At 36.8% G+C, this 18917-nt stretch overlaps 1 protein-coding gene and 1 long non-coding RNA gene across 2 annotated transcripts; one reads left to right on the top strand and one right to left on the bottom strand.

The window, feature by feature from the left end:
- Positions 1 to 9559: 9559 nt before the first annotated feature.
- LOC149657624 (uncharacterized) lies at positions 9560 to 13522 on the top strand. The gene is made up of 3 exons (XM_089844728.1): positions 9560 to 9667; positions 12444 to 12543; positions 12633 to 13522. Exon 3 carries the CDS (start codon positions 12785 to 12787, stop codon positions 13520 to 13522), a length of 738 nt encoding a protein of 245 aa, XP_089700854.1. The 5' UTR covers positions 9560 to 9667; positions 12444 to 12543; positions 12633 to 12784.
- A 662-nt stretch (positions 13523 to 14184) lies between these two features.
- On the bottom strand, positions 14185 to 15364 carry LOC149657625 (uncharacterized). Its single transcript, XR_016370067.1, has 2 exons — positions 15155 to 15364; positions 14185 to 14656 (listed from the first exon to the last, which is right to left on the bottom strand). It is a non-coding gene; the product is annotated as an uncharacterized LOC149657625 (long non-coding RNA).
- Between the last annotated feature and the right edge of the window lie 3553 nt (positions 15365 to 18917).

The following is an 18917-nucleotide window of genomic DNA, read 5'->3' on the forward strand; positions in this document are numbered from 1 at the left end:
TATGACAAATAGCAACCAGCAGAAAGAAATTAAATCCCTATGGAATCAAAAGCCCGCGAGAAAGTGGTAAAAGAACTATAAATATCAAGGGTGCTTTAGACGAGGACATAAGGTTGCTAAATGTCCAGAAAGATGAAATGGACCAACTCACAGAACTAGTACAGTAGAAGGAGATGGTAGAAAGTGAAAATGATGACCCGGACTTAGATGACTGGTGTCATATGACATATGTCCTCGAAGAAAGAAAATTTCCGATCCTATCCCCTAGTTTGTAAAAAACTGAACCTGGCAAATATGAAATACACGAAAATAGCGGGCCTATGCGATATCAAAGTATCCATAACAACTGGAATTGGATGGAACGAACTCTTCTTGTGCCGGATCTACGTACAAACTTCGTGTCCGTCTTAAAATTATGAAGTAATAATTAAGAAAGCTAGCGCTTGTATCCAGAATTCTGACGGAGCAAGTTATATCTGTTGGAGACCTCTATTTCCTGAGAAAACCAGATTACAATAGCCATGCAGTGAAAACAAATTTCTCCAAATGCCAATATCGAAGAGTGGCATTTTCGTTTGGGTCACCTAAACGGTATGTGTCGAAGAAATCTGGCATATGGGATTAACCTGAAGTAGAACGAAAATCTCGGGGTTTGTGAAATTTGCATATATATTAAACAGTCATCGTCACTCGGAGAGGTAAAAACCAGTTTATTTTATATCTGATTTAACAGTATGATTCCGACATTTTGTATAGACCAATTCATTAAAGTTTAGTAAGTTATAGTTTAAATGAGTGGTTCTTTATTTTGACATGACTTAGTAACAACAACAAATATAACGAGAAGATAATGTTTAGGCGCCAACTGAGTTGTAAATAGAACGTTCTATAACGTTTGAATAATTCATTGTTTTAACTTCTGCCATTTTAAAGCTGTATTTTCAGGCAAAGAATTGGGTAGATAGTCTTACTTTCGCTCCGGAGAGGAAAATTTTGGTTTCTTAACTTGTTTAATACAAGTTCCAATCGGAACTGATGCTGAGTCTGAACCAACGTCAAGTGATTAAATGGAAAATTGAGAATTCAAACTTTCAACTGAATTTGAAACTTACTTCTGAATTGAACAAGTTGGAAAAACCGAAAAATTGCCTCTCTGAATCAAGAAGCCGACTCCTTACCAACTTATTTACCTATATAGTCCAATAACGATTTATGTGTTGGTAAAGGCTCTACTAGGTTCAGAGCTACAGTGTGGAAGAGATCAGATCAACACCTACCTTTGTGGAAAACCCCCAAAACCCTTGACGGACTACTTCACTGCAGTACATTTTCGAGCTCGTACACAGGGTGTGACATGTGTCATTGTATGCAAATGAGAACGTGCAACAAGTATCATAGTGAATATCGTTTAATGATACGCACTTTGAAACGTCAAAGACCTACTATTAAGCTTAGGAACTAAGGCATCACACTACAAATTAAAGGGCCGTTTGGTAAACCCATCAGCGTAAATGTTCGATGTGCCTACCGTCGTGGTGTAGGCACTCTTCAAGACGATTGTCCATGCCTTGTATTACGTTTTGTAGCATTTGAGGAGTGATTCGTTCAATTGCGCTTCGAATTCTGGCCTTCAAGTCGTCTACAATTCTACATTTAAAGATTCTGTTGCATACACCTCCCCCTTAACATATCCCCATAAGAAGAAATCAAGTGGGGTTAGGTGAGGGGATCTTGCTGGCCACGGAAGAGAGTATAGCAGCCAGTATACGGACAAGCTGTCCGTATAAAGGCGGCATATATGGAGCCCTCATTAGGCGTTTACCCCAACCCATTTGGTGCCCCCTTTTTCTATCTCTTTCCTCTGGATGGTACCGTGCCTGAAGGGGGAAGATAGGGTTAGGGGGGGGGTTGATGACGTCACGAATCACGTGATGTTGTTGGCGGGAAATTTGAATTTATAGGGGTTTTTTTTCGTGTATTGGTATGACGTCACGTAATTTACTGGTGTTGAAGGTATTCAGTGTCACTTAACTCTTGGGGTATTGTAGGATATTGTGTACATGTAGGGGATGATTTATATAGGTTCAGTAGGCCCTTTCTACACCATCCCGTAATGTTATTATTAGTAAGGTCTCTATGTATGCTTATGTCATACTAAAGAACTAGTTTTAATTGTGATATGGTTTACGTCGTTTATTATAGTTAGCAATTAAGTTACGACGCTGTACTACTGTAGGAAGTTATAGTTAGTAAACGAAATACAGAGGTAAAACGATACATTTTAGTATCATAAAAGTGGTATTACGGCAGTTTTTACACAACTTAGTAGTTGATTAGAAGTTAAAATGAACAAACACTACTGCTAAAACATCATAAAATACTCATCTTAACAAAAGTATACACGAATATAGCTTGACTATTTCATATATTTTCTAATTAGCACACATTTTAAAGGATATTTTTACGAAAAAAGAATTACATATTACGTAAGGTGCATCGGAGGAAACATGTGGTAGCCTTGTCCCCCACAATTTCTCTCCAGAATTCGGAATTGAAATGACTCTATAGTTTACAAAGTCCCCTTTTGGGGCCACCCTCCAAATGAAGGTTATATAACATTAAGGGGTAAGAGGGTGTCGAACTTTTACCATAACAAAAGAATTTATCCCCATCTGTTTTTATTTATACGTAAACACGTTCAGACGTGTCTAGATTTTTTGAGATAGGGGGCGGGGAGGCAGGGCCACTTGATTCCTTGTATTCTTATCAATGGAATTTATTTTTCTTTAAGTGGACCTCCAACCAGGTGGTTTAGGACCTTAAAAGGGGGGCGTGGCTAAACCAGTTGTATTGTTATCAATGAAACCTGAGTGATTTATGACTCCATCGGCTTTTTATTTATACGTACCCACGCTCAGACGCGATGGCCCGGGGGGGGGTAGTGGTCGTACCATTTGTATTGCTATCAATGGAATTTATTCTGTGATTTATTGCTTTAATTGGTGACTCACTCTAACACCAAAACATTTAATCGTTTCCAGGTGTTTGCCCCGAGGGTAGTGTTTGAACAATTCTAAGATGTTTTTGTAGCGTTCGCAGAAATCAAGAAGTATTATTAGACCGAAGTATTAACATAATACGTACTATATTTATCAAAATTATCGACCTCGTAATCAAAAATTTGTGGAAAACGTAAAACGGTATTGAAATAAGCATCATTCACAACGCATTTCGGGTTAGTAGTAAAAAACAATCGAAACGTTTTTGATCATTTGGGTTACAATTGACCGACACGAAATAGATCATTTGAAATTCCTAAAAACCCATAGGAATACATGGTAAAATGAATAAACCATCGAAACGAAATTAGCCCGTTAGGTTACATTTTATCGAAGCGAAAAGCGTCATTTGAAAAGCATTTAAAATTGTTAAAAACGTTTCGATAAATTACCTTAATTTATCAAAATTACTCTACACCAAAAACACTTTTTAATTTAACAAAATCTCACACACTGATTAAGAATTTGGGATAGATACCTTAACGGTGCATGCTTCAGCTAGGGGTGGAGGTCAATAGATATCTCGAGGGCATAATAAAATGATTGTAAAAATAACTCTCTCTGCCACGCTGAAGGGTCCGTTACCATTAGGGGCGGTAGGCTGCTACGTTCCCCCCCATCCCCATTGTATGTTGTGAGTTGTTATGGAGTCAAGTACACAAAGGTTGACAAGAATACGCCAGATCTTGGAGATCAATCCCCTGAAAACTACTTATTGTACTATTTATTTTATTGGTCTAGGGAATGCAGGAATTCCTTAATCTTCAGAACTTTGACATAAAAATAAGCTTACAGTCTAACATTGCAATAACTAAGGACAATAAATATTTCGTAATAGCTACGTAAGAAATTTAGTATAAAAACCCCCTGTCTAGATATAGTAACGTATCATTATTCGAGAAGACCTTAAACGTGCAAGATGCAAAATCAAGAAGCAGGCAAAAGGAAGATAGGTGTGACTAACGAACGTAAAATTAACGGGAGATTCCACATCTCGAAAGAGTTGTTCTTAACAACTGGTTTTGTAAACGGTACGCTGGATCCCGAAGTTCGTCTCTGCTTCGCCATTTCAACAAAAACATGGGAAAAGCTGATTCCACGTTTACCCGTATTAGAGGGTTGGACTCCCGCCCATGAAGCCAACAATTTTGAAATCGTGTTAAACGATAACTTCAATGAAAAGACAACGGTTGTGGCATACCATAACACATGTCATATTAAAGACATGCTAAAGGAGGACTCAATTGTTTTGAACAGTATGCAAACAGCGGCCCTGAATCGCATTTCAGGCGCTGTAAATGAGCATCTTATTAAGATAAATGACCATGAAATTGTGTTTACACACATGGCCGATATTATCATAGAGTTTTATAACGATATTTATGATAATTTATACGGTGATTACGAACGCATACCGTGTTTGGATGGCCAACCTGAGAAATTCGACGCAGTGGTAGGGTACTTCACTAACTTTATAACGTCGTACCAGGTAGTGACGAAATTCAACACTGTTCTTCAAGAAGAAAATCTTGAAAACTACTTTTATAATTATAATTTGTTATCTGTAATTTCGGGTCAGATAACTTATTTAAAAACCCGTATGCATTTATTAACTCATTTTTAATTTATATCTACTTGCTAATTTGTTTTTTTGTGTTTAAAATAAATTGAATTGAACTAAAAACTGGTCTATTTGTATATAACTAATACTAAACATATCTTCTTTTCTTTTGCTGTTTAGGCCTAAAAAACTTTGACGCTAAAAAATATAAGCTTAATTTAAATAAAGAGAGAAGTATATAAAGCGAAAACAAATTTTTTTTTATTTTTAAAAAAAAAATATTTGCAAAAATTTTTTTGGAATTTTATTTATTTTTTGGGGGGGTGCCGCCCACCCCCACCCTCTCGTTCACGGCAACGAGAGGGTTTGCACGAGTGCACGAAAGCCTTCGAACATTATATTGTCCCGGCTTTCGTACACCCTTGCGTGGCGCGGGGGGACTTCTAAAAATCGTACCCGGCGATACAGGTGCAGCTGCGAGAGCTCCTGGATCACCCTGTAGAGAAGAGAGAGAAAAAAGAGGATAAATAAAGTATTGGATAACTAATAAAAAAATTGACTTACCGGAACCCTGTACAGTTTAAGGCCAGGAGGCTGTAATAAAAATTATAAAATTAAATTTAGATAAAATCATAAAATAATGCGTGAAAACTCACTCGTGGGGGATGAAGATACAATTATTATAAACAACCTGCCTAACTTGGTTTAGCAGATCGTGCATAAAATCATCGTCCACCACGACCTGGGCGAGTATCGCCAGGTACGCCGTGATTTGATAGATTAAACTACGAATAAACAGAAATTATAATTTCGTGTTATATTGCCCCAAAGATAAAAGATTCACAAGTCCCCGTTGATGCTCAAATCAGCCTCTCCCGGCCGAGACATCACTTGCCAAGGGTAATAGATAGCCGGGAGAGGAATATAATGGTCTGGTGATGCTGTCCTTGGAGGCGTGGGCGGGAGTGACGGGCTGGGCGGCGGTGACGGGTTGCGTCGCCGCTGCGGCCCGACGACACACAATTGCGGCCGTCGCTATGGGGCCTCGGGGGTCCCTGAACGGGATGTCCCCGACGAATCCGAAAACTCACAGGGGGAATATGGGATGTCATTCCCGTGAACATAACTATAGAGAAAGATTTTTTAGGTCTTCTCTTAAAACTAAGTTTTAAAAAACTTTTTCTTACCATGTTGAAGAAATGTCCATCGCTTCTTGTTGGTGGTTCATCATTTGTTAAGTCCGAGAGAAAGTGGTGCCTTTGGGGGGTCAACCTCGTCGTTTTATACTTTTTACTAGGGTCAAGGCGTGTTCGAGATCAAACACGTCACTCCAAGATGGTTAGCATGTACAAGGGTAAAAATTTTCGCGGGCAAAATTATCAGAAGCCTTGCTATTGGACTATTTTTTCAGATGTCTTTCTTTTTGGATACATTTGGAAAACCAACATTTCTTTGATCTACCGTACAAGGGTCTTTGGTTTAACCGTATTTACCATCTTGAATAGTGACAGTCCTTGTTAAAAGCTTAAAGATGCTACTATAGTGAAAGGCGGGATTATGTCCTTAGCTTTGAAAATGATTTCAACGCGTTCATGGCGTCTTACGGCCATTTTCAAGTAGTGTTTGTTCTATTGTGATGTATTTTTTCTCGAAGGGGGTTTGGGAGGGGTCGACTATGTTTAGCCTTTGGTATTCTTTTTAAGGCTCTTTTAGTACAATGCAAGTAAAAACATCTTAGCTTCCGATCCCGTGCTTACCTAACATGTATATACCATAAAATGATAAAATTCTTGTAGAAGTCTAAAAAACGTTCCTTTCGGACATAACTACTTCGCTGTAGGCAAAAATAGGGAATAATTTCGATAACAAGCTAACGCTATAAGGCAAGGACATATGAACATTTAAAAAATATAAGATATATACGGAATAAGTTGAGGGTACAACTCCTATTTGTATCTTACTACAAACGCTACAGGACAATACAAATCTCGAAAAAGCTATAACACGCAGGCAATGGATGCTTTGTCAACGCAAGGTTCCACTCCTAAATTAGAATGAGTTCAACGCGTTCAACGCGTTCATAGCGTCTTACGGCCCTTTTCAACTAGTTTTAATTCTATTGTGATATATTTTTTTTCTTGAAGAGGCTTGTTCGGGGAGAGGCTATGTTCATTGTTTGGTATTCTATTTTAGGATCTTTTAGCACAACTCATGTAAAAACATCTTCGTTCCCAATCCCGAGATTACCTAACAGGCGGATATAATAAAAATTCCTCTACCTATTCTAGAAGTCTAAAAAAGCGTTCCTTTAGGATTTTATTATTCCGCTGTATGTGACAGTGTTGGGGAATAAATTCGATAACAAGCTAACGCCATTAGGGAAGGCTATATAAACAATTTAAAAAGTGTAAGATATATACGGAATCAGTTGTATCTTACTACAAGCGCTACAGGGCCATACAAATCTCTAGGCAACAGGCCTGGGCGTGGATGTTTTGTCAACGCAACGTTCCACTCTTAAATTCGGCTTAACCTTTGATGTTTGGTCGATAGTTAGCTTCTTCAACTCTTACACCCCCTCCCCTTTTTCAATTCGGAACTTATAGAAGATAACACCTAGTTCTGTACACCATATGTATATCATAAACAACATTTTTTGAATCAATTACTATGCCACCGACCAAAGCGAAAATAATATTTTACATCTCCTGTAATCCCATAAATGTGCATGGAAAACAAGAGGACAGGTACTGTTAAGAAGGGGACCCGGTTTTCCCGCTCTCCTCTCTTTACCTGTCAATATTTGATTGATTGTGTATGCTTATAGTTTTGTAAGCTTATAACAAAGGATGCTTCTGTAGGAATAAATTTATAAAGATCATGATATAAAGTAAAAAGTTACTTTCTTTAAAAATATATCTATAATAAGGATATTTTTTCAATTTTCATTTTAAAGTGCATTTGATTTAACCTATAGTAATTTCTTCTATCCTCGTAAGGAAGATGATAAATTCTAATATTATTTGTAAATCTTACATAAGTCATTAAGTTTTTATATACAAAGCGTTTAGTTGTTTTCTAACGTAGAGTTCCAAAACTAATCTTCCGAGATGTGTAGTTTTAACTTTAAAGGTATGATAAGTTTCTTCCGTGTTTTCTAAGGGTTTTTTCCGAGGTCGTGATTTTGTTATTTATTGACTTGGTGTACGCCTTTGTTTCATCAAAGCTGAAGGGAATGTTTTTAGTAGACTCACCTCTGATAAAATGACATTTAGGGAAATGTTTCAAATGTTCTTCGTAAGGATTATCGGTGGGTTTCCAGGCTAATAAAATGCAGTTGCATTCGAAGCACTGTACTAGATCCTCGGTATGTAACGAATAAAATCCAGCTCTGCTGTCTCTTCTTTAAAAGTTTTGAAATTTGGCTTGGGTTGCATATGAAATTAAGACTTATGTTATATTTAAATGCCTAGTTGCTGTCGGGCTGATTAGAAGTTACCTATTCCGTAAACATTTTCAGGCAAGGTCTTTGGTGGGTGATCGAACCATTTGTTATCATTGGAATTTATTTTGGGTTTTATTGCTTTACGTAGGCCTACTTCTCTCCTACACAATCATGGTGTTATTCCTGACCGTGAGAAACTATCTGGTCCTAGGTTAGCTTAAGGTAGAGATGAAAGTAACATTTTGAAAAATGTACAATTGTTTTATGACCTGTTAGAGAAATTCGGAATGTTGTTATTTAACAGACTTGAAGATAACAAAGGATATTTTGACAATTGAGAATCTCTAGAAACGCTTTACACACCATGTTTTTTATTTATTACAAGTATTGTCCCTTATTTGCGGTATTTATAACAAAATTCTATTTATAGACCACTCTTTTCTTGACAATTTATTTGACATAAAGCAAATCCATCGTTCTTTTGATCTAAACTATTAACAGGCGTGTGTCCGAAAATGCATAGTGAGAAAAACATCTGGTGACTGATAAGATCTAGCAATAAATCAGGCTATTGTTGAATGATTGAGGAATGTGGGTGTGTCTATTAAGAAATTTCGTTTGTTAGAAAAATTCGGAACGTTATTATTTAACAGACTTTAAGATAACAAAGGATGTTGTCACAATTGAGAATCACTAAAAACGTTTTACACACCATGTTTTTCATTTATTACCCCAATAAAATTGTCCCTTATTTGCAGTTTTTATAACAAAATTCTATTTATAGGCCACTCTTGTGTTGACAATTTATTTGACATAAAGCAAATCCAACGTTCTTTTGATCTAAACTATTAACAAGCGTGTGTCAGAAATGCATTGTGAAAAACATCTGGTGACTGAGGAGGCAATAAATCAGGCTATTGTTAAATTATTGAGGAATGTGGGCGTGTTTATAAAGAAATTTAGTATAAAAGCGGCTTAGGAAATGATCAAAATACACAGTCGATCTTCAAACACCGAAAGTTAAACATGGATCCTGAAACTCTTAAAACAACGTTGAACGAACTGACTATAAATAGACCTTGGCCGTTACGTTTAATATACGAGTTTTATTTCTTCCTATGCGATCCGTTGTACGGACCTCAGACTCTACCGCCAATCGTAGTACAAGGTGGCTTAAATGCTATTCGAGCTTGCCTCGACTTACTCGAGTATATGAAAACAGTTGTTCGAACACCAGAGAGGACTGTAATAACTTAGAAGAATTGGAAAACCTAAGCAATCTAATTCCGAGTCTCTTAAGAACTGAATATGTAGATCGCCTAGCGAACCGACAAGAAGAAATTGAGCGTGGTATACGGGAAGAGGATGCTCAAATCGCCGACTTCAACAGCTCGCAATATGACAAAGAGATAGCCGCATTTTTAGACGGAAAGGATCAACGACCACCCGCAGATGAGACACTATTGAACGATACCTTGGAGAGGGAGAACGGTTCTGCAGCGGCGCTTTCTGACGAAGAAATTGATGTACAATGGGGAGGAGGAGAAACGGACCAGCCCACACCTATTGACAACGTACCTTCTTGCGAGATACTAGGTCAAAGTGAGAGATTTTACGAACATTTTAACATGTATGGTAGAGAGGTAGTTCTTAGAATTACTTAAGATCCCGTCGCTAGTGTAAGTACCGTAACCAAATGTGTCCTTAGTAAGTACAGGCCTACAGACCACGTCCAAATTACTTTAAAGAGTGCGGCAAATATTTGCAGATCCGAACTAGAATTATCCTTTGGAAGATCAGATCAAGTAGACCCTAATATTCTTTTTGACCAGCTTAGTGTTATGCTCTATGATGACGAAATGGAAGCATTTTTCCTGGGTCCTGTTAAAATCATTTTTGGCATTGTAAGAATGCCGGCGGGCAAGGGCCACCACCCAGGCCGAGGCATTAAACCTTTTAGTATGTTTTGTAGAGACAGACGTGGTATTGTACGCATAGTCAGTTCTGACAACCTGTGTTTAGCCCGATCCCTTTGTGTGGCTATAGCGCATAGACCTTATGCTGATGATACAACCGAAGACAAGATTATAAAGACCCATTACGAATCAATATCTAAATCTAGAGATGAGAACAAAATGCAGAAAGAAGCTGCTTTAGAACTATGTTATAAGGCCGACGTAAGGGTTAGTGAGTGTGGGACGGCAGAGTCTTTTCAAAAGTTCAAAATTTATTTAAATCAATATTCGATTTTCGTCTACAAATTCGAAAATAGCGTTCCTCTCTGTATTTTAGGCGAAAACGATCCCTATGACACTAGGGCCCGCCTCTTTTTATTGAGTGAAAATAACCATTATAACGTTATTATAAATTTAAAACCCCTCTTCAACCACGACCTATTCTGCGAAAAATGTCTCGTACCCTATTGGCGAATACAGTCCCATAAATGTAATGACTTTTGTTTTAGTTGTATGAGACCCACTATATGCCAAGGTCCCATGATATCTTGTGAGTCTTGTTTACGAAAATTCTTAGGCGATGACTGCTATCAAAGCCACTTAGCATCTTCCAGCAATAAAAAGTCCCTATGTGAGCGTCTTTTTCACTGTAAAGACTGTTTAAATATTATTGATCTCTCCCGAAGAACCGAGGTGCATACGTGTGGTGAGATTTATTGTCAGGTGTGTAAGAAATATCAGCCGAGCAATCACTTGTGTTATATCCAGGTTATCCAAGATAAACCTCTGAAAGTGCCATCCGTTAAAAAGCCTAGACCTAATCTGCCCAACCTTATGTACATTTTCTTTGACGTAGAATGTATACAAACTAAGGTGTGTCATGAAAAGGGGGGAGCCTACGAACACCAGGCTATCCTGTTAGTCAGTATAACCGTGTGCGAGCATTGTATAGATGAAACGTCCCTAAATTTTAATTGTATTATGTGTAGTCAGTTTGGTAGGCGTAAACAACAATTTTCAGGCGGTAATCCTATATCTTTAGTTTTAGATTATTTAATGCAATTGCATGCCGTTAAGAACGTCATCATACTATCTCACTACGGCAGTAATTATGATAATCAATCACTAATTCGAGAAATCATTAATCGAGATGAAAAATTCGTTCCGTCTTTGAAAATTAACGGAACTCGAATTTTAGAAATGAAATTGATTAACTTGCTATTTCTGGATTCTTATAATTTCATTCCTGTAGCCTTAGCAAAGTTTCCCGCTACTTTTGGTATATCAGACGCCGCTAAAGGGTATTTTCCACATTTTTTATTCAATGTAACAGAACACAATTTTGATGTAGTTAGACAGGATGAAACCAACTATGTTATAGAAACTAATCTCCCCCCTATCGAAGCTTATGGTTGTCAATATTTTACAAGGAAAAATTTAGGTATCTTCTTAAAATGGCATAGCTCCGAAGATAGTAAAGGTAAAGGTTTCGTCTTCTTGAAGGAACTAAATTATTATTGTGAGAACGATACGGTTTTACTATTCCTAGGTTGTTTAACTTTTCGTACACTTCTCTTTAAAGTAACGGGTGTAGATCCATTTAATTGCGGCACAATTACTGTTCCTGGCGTTTGCTCTTACGTATTTCGCAGGAATTATCTTAAACCTGATACTATAGGCATCATACCCGCTAATTATTACAGACTTAGCGAAAATCAGTCAATAGGGGCTATAGAATGGTTAGAGTGGACCGCGCACAAACGAAATATATCTATCCAATCATCCTTTAGAGGTAAAGAAACCAGAATACAAAAACTCAAAGTAGACGGATTTTGTGAAATCAACAAGGAAATATTCGAGTACTGGGGGTGTTTCTATCATGGGTGTAAAATACACTTTCCCTTAAACAGAAACAAGGCTTTGCATGGAGATCCTGCACAGACTTTGAATTCCAGATATTTTAGAAGCATGAACGTGCTAGCCACATTAGAATCCCTCAATTATATAGTGAATGTCAAGTGGGAGTGTGACTGGCAGAAGGAAAAATTAAATAAACCAGAAATAATAGTTTTTAAAATGTAATGATATTAAGCCTAAAATAGTAAAAAGATTAGACCCCCGTGATGTTTTCTTCGGAGGAAGATGTTGTGCAACAAAACTGTATCATAAAACAACAGGATCGGAGCGTATTCATTACATCGATTTCACAAGTCTATACCCATTCATTAATAAAACCACCAAGATACCTATAGGACATCCTGAAATCATATTAGATAACTTTCCAGACATATTTTCGTTTGATGGTCTTCTTAAGTGTGACGTATTACCGGCCCAAAACCTAATTCATCCCGTTTTGCCTGCTCGTATTAACGGGAAATTAACATTTCCGCTATGTTACACTTGTTGTAAAACCCAATTTCAAGGTGATTGCGAACATACTACAGAACAAAGAGAATTGCGAGGCACATGGGTAGTCGACGAGTTACGTCATGCAGTAGAGAATGGCTACAAAATCACACGAATGTACGAGGCCTGGTCATACAAAGTGACACAGTATGATCCCAAAACAAAACAGGGAGGACTGTTTAAAGATTACGTTAATACCTTTTTAGAGTATAAAACCCAAGCTAGTGGCTTCCCTGCAGATTGCCAGACTCAAGAAGACAAAGAGGAATATATCAAAAACTTCAAAGACGAAGAGGGTGTAGAACTAGATATCACTAAAGTAGAGAAAAATGAAGGTCTCAGATGCCTTAGCAAACTTATGCTCAACTCTTTTTGGGGTAAATTTGGCCAAAAAACAAGACACATCTCTACCGAATTAATCAAAGATGCCCACAAATTATACGGCTTAATATTAAATCCAGACTTGGAGGTTAAAAGTTTATTAACAATTAACGAAAGCACAGTACTTGTAAAATACGAACACATTCTAGAAAACGAGATTGTGCACAAACACACAAACGTAGTTATCGCTTGTTACACAACAGCTATGGCCCGATTACATTTACTAAAACATCTTGAAAAGGTCGGTGACCTTTGCTTTTATTATGACACTGACAGTTTAGTGTACCTTTCACCAGACGGCGCTCATTTGTTACCCACAGGCGATTATTTGGGGCAACTAAAAAATGAATTAGAATCCTATGGACCGGATGCCTATATTTGTGAATGGGGGAGTGCTGGACCAAAGAACTATTCTATGGACATTCTAGACCCTAAAACCGGCGCTAAAACTAACATTATCAAAGTTAAAGGATTTTATTTAAACGCCTCTACAGAAAATTATATAAATTTCGAAACAATGAAGAAACTACTGGGGGTAAACAATGAAGGTGAACCTCTAATGAACTCGGTTCAAGTCCCTATTGGCCCTCAAATCAGACGTCTACAAGATCACACTCTGATCACGATCAACCAGACCAAAACATATCAGGTCGTAGTGGATAAAGTTAGAATTCTACCTGAATATAAAACTGCCCCCTACCGTTATATTAACTAGAATCTTTGACATTTTCCACATACGTTATTTGTATATATTTCAGATACCCAGTATCAGTATTTTAATTAGTATCTCAAGTATTATTTATAGTAATATTAACGTATTTCAACTATTAACATGTAACAATATTTTAACGAATACGCAGCGTTTTTGGTCATATTTTTTGGAATTTAGTAAGCTTTTTTTAATTAATATATATTAACACTTTAGTATAAAAATTAGTATTGAATTTATACTGTTTTGTATAAGTATAATTTTTATTTTTTGATGATAATTATAGTAACATTTTTTAGTAATATTTCGATATTTTTATCCGTAATCGTATATCAATATTTTAGCGTGTATAGAAAAATATATTTTTTCGTCGATCCCGTGAACATTTTAGTTTAATAAGTAGCCTAATATTTGTACTAAAATCGTACAATAACCATTGTAGACTTTAAATCATATTAAAAGTAGTATCGCTATATTTTCTATGAAGGTATAAGGATATATATGCGGTTAATATTCTCGCATGCAGTAATATTGTTCTATTTTCTAAGATGGTAGATGTTTATGTGATTAATCATCCTGTACTACCTTAAGTAGTACTAATTTTGCATTTTTTGAACTTGTTTGTTATCAAAATCAGTGTAATACTTGCTTTTTGATGATGTTTTTCAGGCTTATATCCCATTGGATAGAATCCGTTGGGCAGAATTTCATTCGACAGAAATCCCATTCGGCCGAAAATCCCATTCGACAGAAATCCCATTCGGCCGAAAATCCCATTCGACAAAAATCCCATTCGGCCGAACATCCCATTCGACAGAACTCCCATTCGACAGAAATCCCATTCGACAGAAATCCCATTCGGTCGGAAATCCCATTCGACAGAAATCCCATTCGGCCGAAAGTCCCATTCGACAGAAATCCCATTCGACAGAAATCCAATTCGACAGAAATCCAATTCGACAGAAATCCCATTCGGTCGGAAATCCCATTCGACAGAATGGTCATGTGAATGAATTCATTAAGTACAAGAAGAGAATCCAACCGTACATGGGGCAAGCAGCCATTCTCGTTCTGCCAAGAGCCAACGCTAGAGGTAGTGAACGATGACTGGCGTCGCTTTTTGGCCCAAGCTTGAAGCTGCTGTTAACGACAATTCCGGCTTATTTATGGAATAAATGAATTCGTCTATATCCGATTCCACACACCGAACCTAACCAAACCAAACCAAACCTAACCAAACCAAACCAAACGTAACCAAACCAAACCAAACCTAACCTAACCTAACCTAACCTAACCTAACCTAACCTAACCTAACCTAACCTAACCTAACCTAACCTAACCTAACCAAACCTAAACTAACCTAACCAAACCTAACCTGACCTAACCTAACCTAACCTAACCAAAATAAACCTAACCTAATCTAACCTAACCTAACCTAACCTAACCTAACCAAACCTAACCTAACGTAACGTAACCTAACGTAACGTAACCTAACGTAACCAAACCAAACCAAACCTAACCTAACCTAACCTAACCTAACCCTAGGCCAACCTAGAAAATAAGAATATTTTGGAAAAGGCCCATGTTTATTTTTCAACGACCTTAATAAATATAGCATTATAAAATGCGAAATCGCACCAATGGGAAATTCGCTCCAACGAGACTTCTGTCCAACAGGAATGGGAAGTCTGCTCAATGGGAATACGATAAAATGCGAAATCGCGCCAATGGGAAATTCGCTCCAACGAGACTTCTGTCCAACAGGAATGGGAAGTCTGCTCAATGGGAATTAGGTCCATTGGGAACAGCCGGCTAGCTTCGATCAATTAGAACAACTTATTTTTTATTTCGGTCCAATGGAATTTCGTTCCAATGGAATTCTGTTCAATGGTTATATACCGTTTTTCAGTAATGATTGCGCATTTTAACTATATATCAATATTTTAGCGCGTATGAAAAAAAATGTAATTTTTAGTCAATCCTATATGTTTGTTTAGTTTAATAACTAATATTGTGCTTATTTGCCATGTATTCTATGTAATTCGTATTTTCAGATGTTTTATTAGTAATATTTTGCATTTTAGTACAACCAAACAGCAGAAATCACGCCACAATTTTCCCGAAAATATCACGGGTTTAGTTCTTGTTTGAGTTTGCCTGTACCCTTACCGCCCTCTACTACTTCACCGCGGTGCAGAGCTGCGCATAACCCAAGGTTCGTAAAGAGAAAAGCGCTATGTAGGTTGCCTCAATCCGAGCATTTCCCCTTCGATGTTATTTCATTGGCTGATGAAACGGCTCTCTGACAGACGTCATTTCAGTTATTTATAGAGATTTCCATTAGTTCGTATTACTTCCGAATATTTCTAATATTTCCACAGATTTCAGATATTTTTCACTATTTCCCAATATTTCCGATATTTGTCAATTTTTCCACAGATTTCAAATATTTCCGAAATTTCCCGATATTTACCAATACTTCTCAATATTTCCGAAATTTCCCAATATTTCCGAAATTTCCCAATATTTCCGATATTTCCGATATTTCTCAATATTTCCGATATTTCTCAATATTTCCGAAATTTCCCGATATTTCTCAATATTTCCGAAATTTCCCGATATTTCTCAATATTTCCGAAATTTCCCGATATTTCTCAATATTTCCGAAATTTCCCGATATTTCTCAATATTTCCGAAATTTCCCGATATTTCCAAAGTTTCCCAATATTTCCAAAGTTTCCCAATATTTCCGATATTTCTCAATATTTCCGAAATTTCCCGATATTTCTCAATATTTCCGAAATTTCCCGATATTTCTCAATATTTCCGAAATTTCCCGATATTTCTATATTTCCGAAATTTCCCGATATTTCACAATATTTCCGAAATTTCCCGATATTTCTCAATATTTCCGACATTTCTCAATATTTCCGAAATTTCTCAATATTACGAAATTTCTCGAAATATTGAAATATATTTCTTAAGGCTTGTACACCATATTTCGTAAGTGACTAGCCCCTCGGCGCCACTATTTGACAACTATGCAACAAGATGATAATAAAAAACGACCTCTAAATATATAATATAATAGTATACAGAAAAAGTGAAAATTGGACTCTGGTTAAGCATTAAACAAAAACACTTTCGTCCAAAAAACCGTTTTTTTTTCAAATCCAGGTTAGGTTAGTAATATTTTATAAATCATTTAACATTGTTACGCCTTTTCCAAAATATTGATGTTTATCTTCATTGACTTCTCAAATAATATGCCTATTCCAAAACTTTACTGATCGGTTAGGTTTGGTTTGGCTTGGTTAGAAGTACGTCTCTTCCTCTTTGGGGCGGTTATACACTCAAGTAAAGTAAAACGGATGGCTTAAAGTATTTTCATAAAGAATGTAACATAAAAAATAAATCAATATTAGCAATTGGTTTTATTATGTCATATTTTGCTGATTTATTACTATTTCGTTCTTATAATCTGGGAGCACGGCAGTGCTCCCAGCCAAGTCGAGCACTGACATCCTTTTCTCGAAGCAACTCGTGGCACTTTTAAGCCCACTGTAACTTCGTGATGGGTACAGGTAAAAGTCTGAAATTTTGCTTGCCGCGAGGACTGGCAAACCTAGCTATAGTTTCCAAATTTCCAGTTCCTACCCTTTATACTTTTCGAAATATCGAAGGTGAAATTTACCTTATTTTGTCACTCGGCGGCCGGGTATGGGGTCGACGCTGGAGCGCCATCCATTTTCAGGGCTAGTTGCTTCGGCAGGTGAGTTGTTACACACTCCTTAGCGGATTCCGACTTCCATGGCCACCGATCATCAAAATTCTAAGGTACTTCTAGGGTAGTTAGAAACTTAAAATTCAGGATTTATAAAGCACAGAAAAATTAAAACATCCTGAAATTTTTATAAAATTGTTCTTTAGTTCTTTATTTTAAAACTAGATGGCGCTGCCGTCTTTTCAACAGAAATAGTGTGTGTTCTTGATGAAAGGACGTAATGGTCCAAAGTTAACCGAAAGTTAAATATATATTAAAGCTTATAAGAGTAGTAGTTTAAAAGAAATGTGTCGTAACTGATGCTACATTCTTATATTAGGATATCGCGTACAATCTTTATTACATATTCTCTGCGGGTCGAAAGGGGTAATAGGCCTTTCCATCTATCCGCCATATTTCCATCCCCCACGTTTTTCACCAAAAATTGGAAACTTGTACTCTTCCTATAGCAGGTTGCCATACATTGAACGTGGACAGTGCGTCTTGTCTATGTAACCGATTTATATTACTGAACGAATTGTACCTTATAGGTCTAGCAGACGCCCTAAAAGTTAGGCCTCGGCTTTTAACTGTTGTAAGTTGTTGATTGCCACCATGGATATTTTAAAATCCACTGAAAATACTCCACCAAAAAGGTAATTATTACTTTGGTTATTATTATTATTATTATTATCATATTATGTTGTGTTAAAAGTAAATAAAAAATAAACAGGAACAAGGTTTATGAAGATTTTGATAAAGAGAATCCTCAGAAAACGTTAAAAAAAAGATTATCAACAGGAGTTCCATTAAAGGATTTCCCCAAGGGACCATGGACCAAGCAGTTGAAATGCTTGCCTTTACAGTTTAACATAGAAGATGTTGTTAATTATTTCACAAACCATAAAGCGAAGAAACATCTTGAAGATGGAAATCGTATGCATAAAGCAAGAAAAGTAGCAGGTCTGTTCCTCTGTGATCCAGGGAAAGACAAAACATATATTTTTGTGAAAAGTGCAATTGTTGCGTCTTATAAGCTGGCCAAAAGATATTCAATCCAATTAAAATTAGACAAAACTAGCGGGTCAATTTTAGATGGGTATTGTGAGTGTCCGTGTGGAAACGGAGGCGTATGCAAACATACCTGCGCAGTTTTATGGTATTTAAGGGAGATAAAGCTGTAAAAGCATTTGTTTATCCCACAAGACAAGTCATGTACCGAACGTGTAAAGAAATGGGGATTAAAGAAAGGGAACAGCAATATTAAAAACTTCAAATTTTCAAACCTTAAATTTGTTAAACACAAACCAAATTACAGCCAAGAAATGCCTCAGTCAACAAAGCTAGAGTGTAAATATTCATCCCTCCCAGTGCTAGACAATGACGAAAAACGTCAAGCTGACGATAAGGATTTGGAGAAAAGACTAATGCGTGTTGCAGAAAACTTTGGGAAAAGATCAAGAAAAATGTGGCAAGAAATATTAGAAGAAAATGAATACCTTCCAGAGCCAGAAGAAATAACTGTTGAAGAAGCCATTGAAAAGTTATCGGATGAAGTTCCTAAAAACACCCTTGAACCGGATATTCCCTTTAATGAAATACCAAATCATCAATTTGACAAGCCCTTTCCTGATGATT

The sequence above is a fragment of the Phalangium opilio genome, unplaced genomic scaffold (genome assembly GCF_054372755.1).
Source record: "Phalangium opilio isolate 3A_F unplaced genomic scaffold, DU_Popi_V2 ptg000077l_1, whole genome shotgun sequence".
Lineage (NCBI taxonomy): Eukaryota > Metazoa > Arthropoda > Arachnida > Opiliones > Phalangiidae > Phalangium > Phalangium opilio.

Bases quoted from the DNA above. Each gene is read 5' to 3' on its own strand.
- LOC149657624 (XM_089844728.1), top strand. From the start codon at position 12,785: ATGCTCAACTCTTTTTGGGGTAAATTTGGCCAAAAAACAAGACACATC.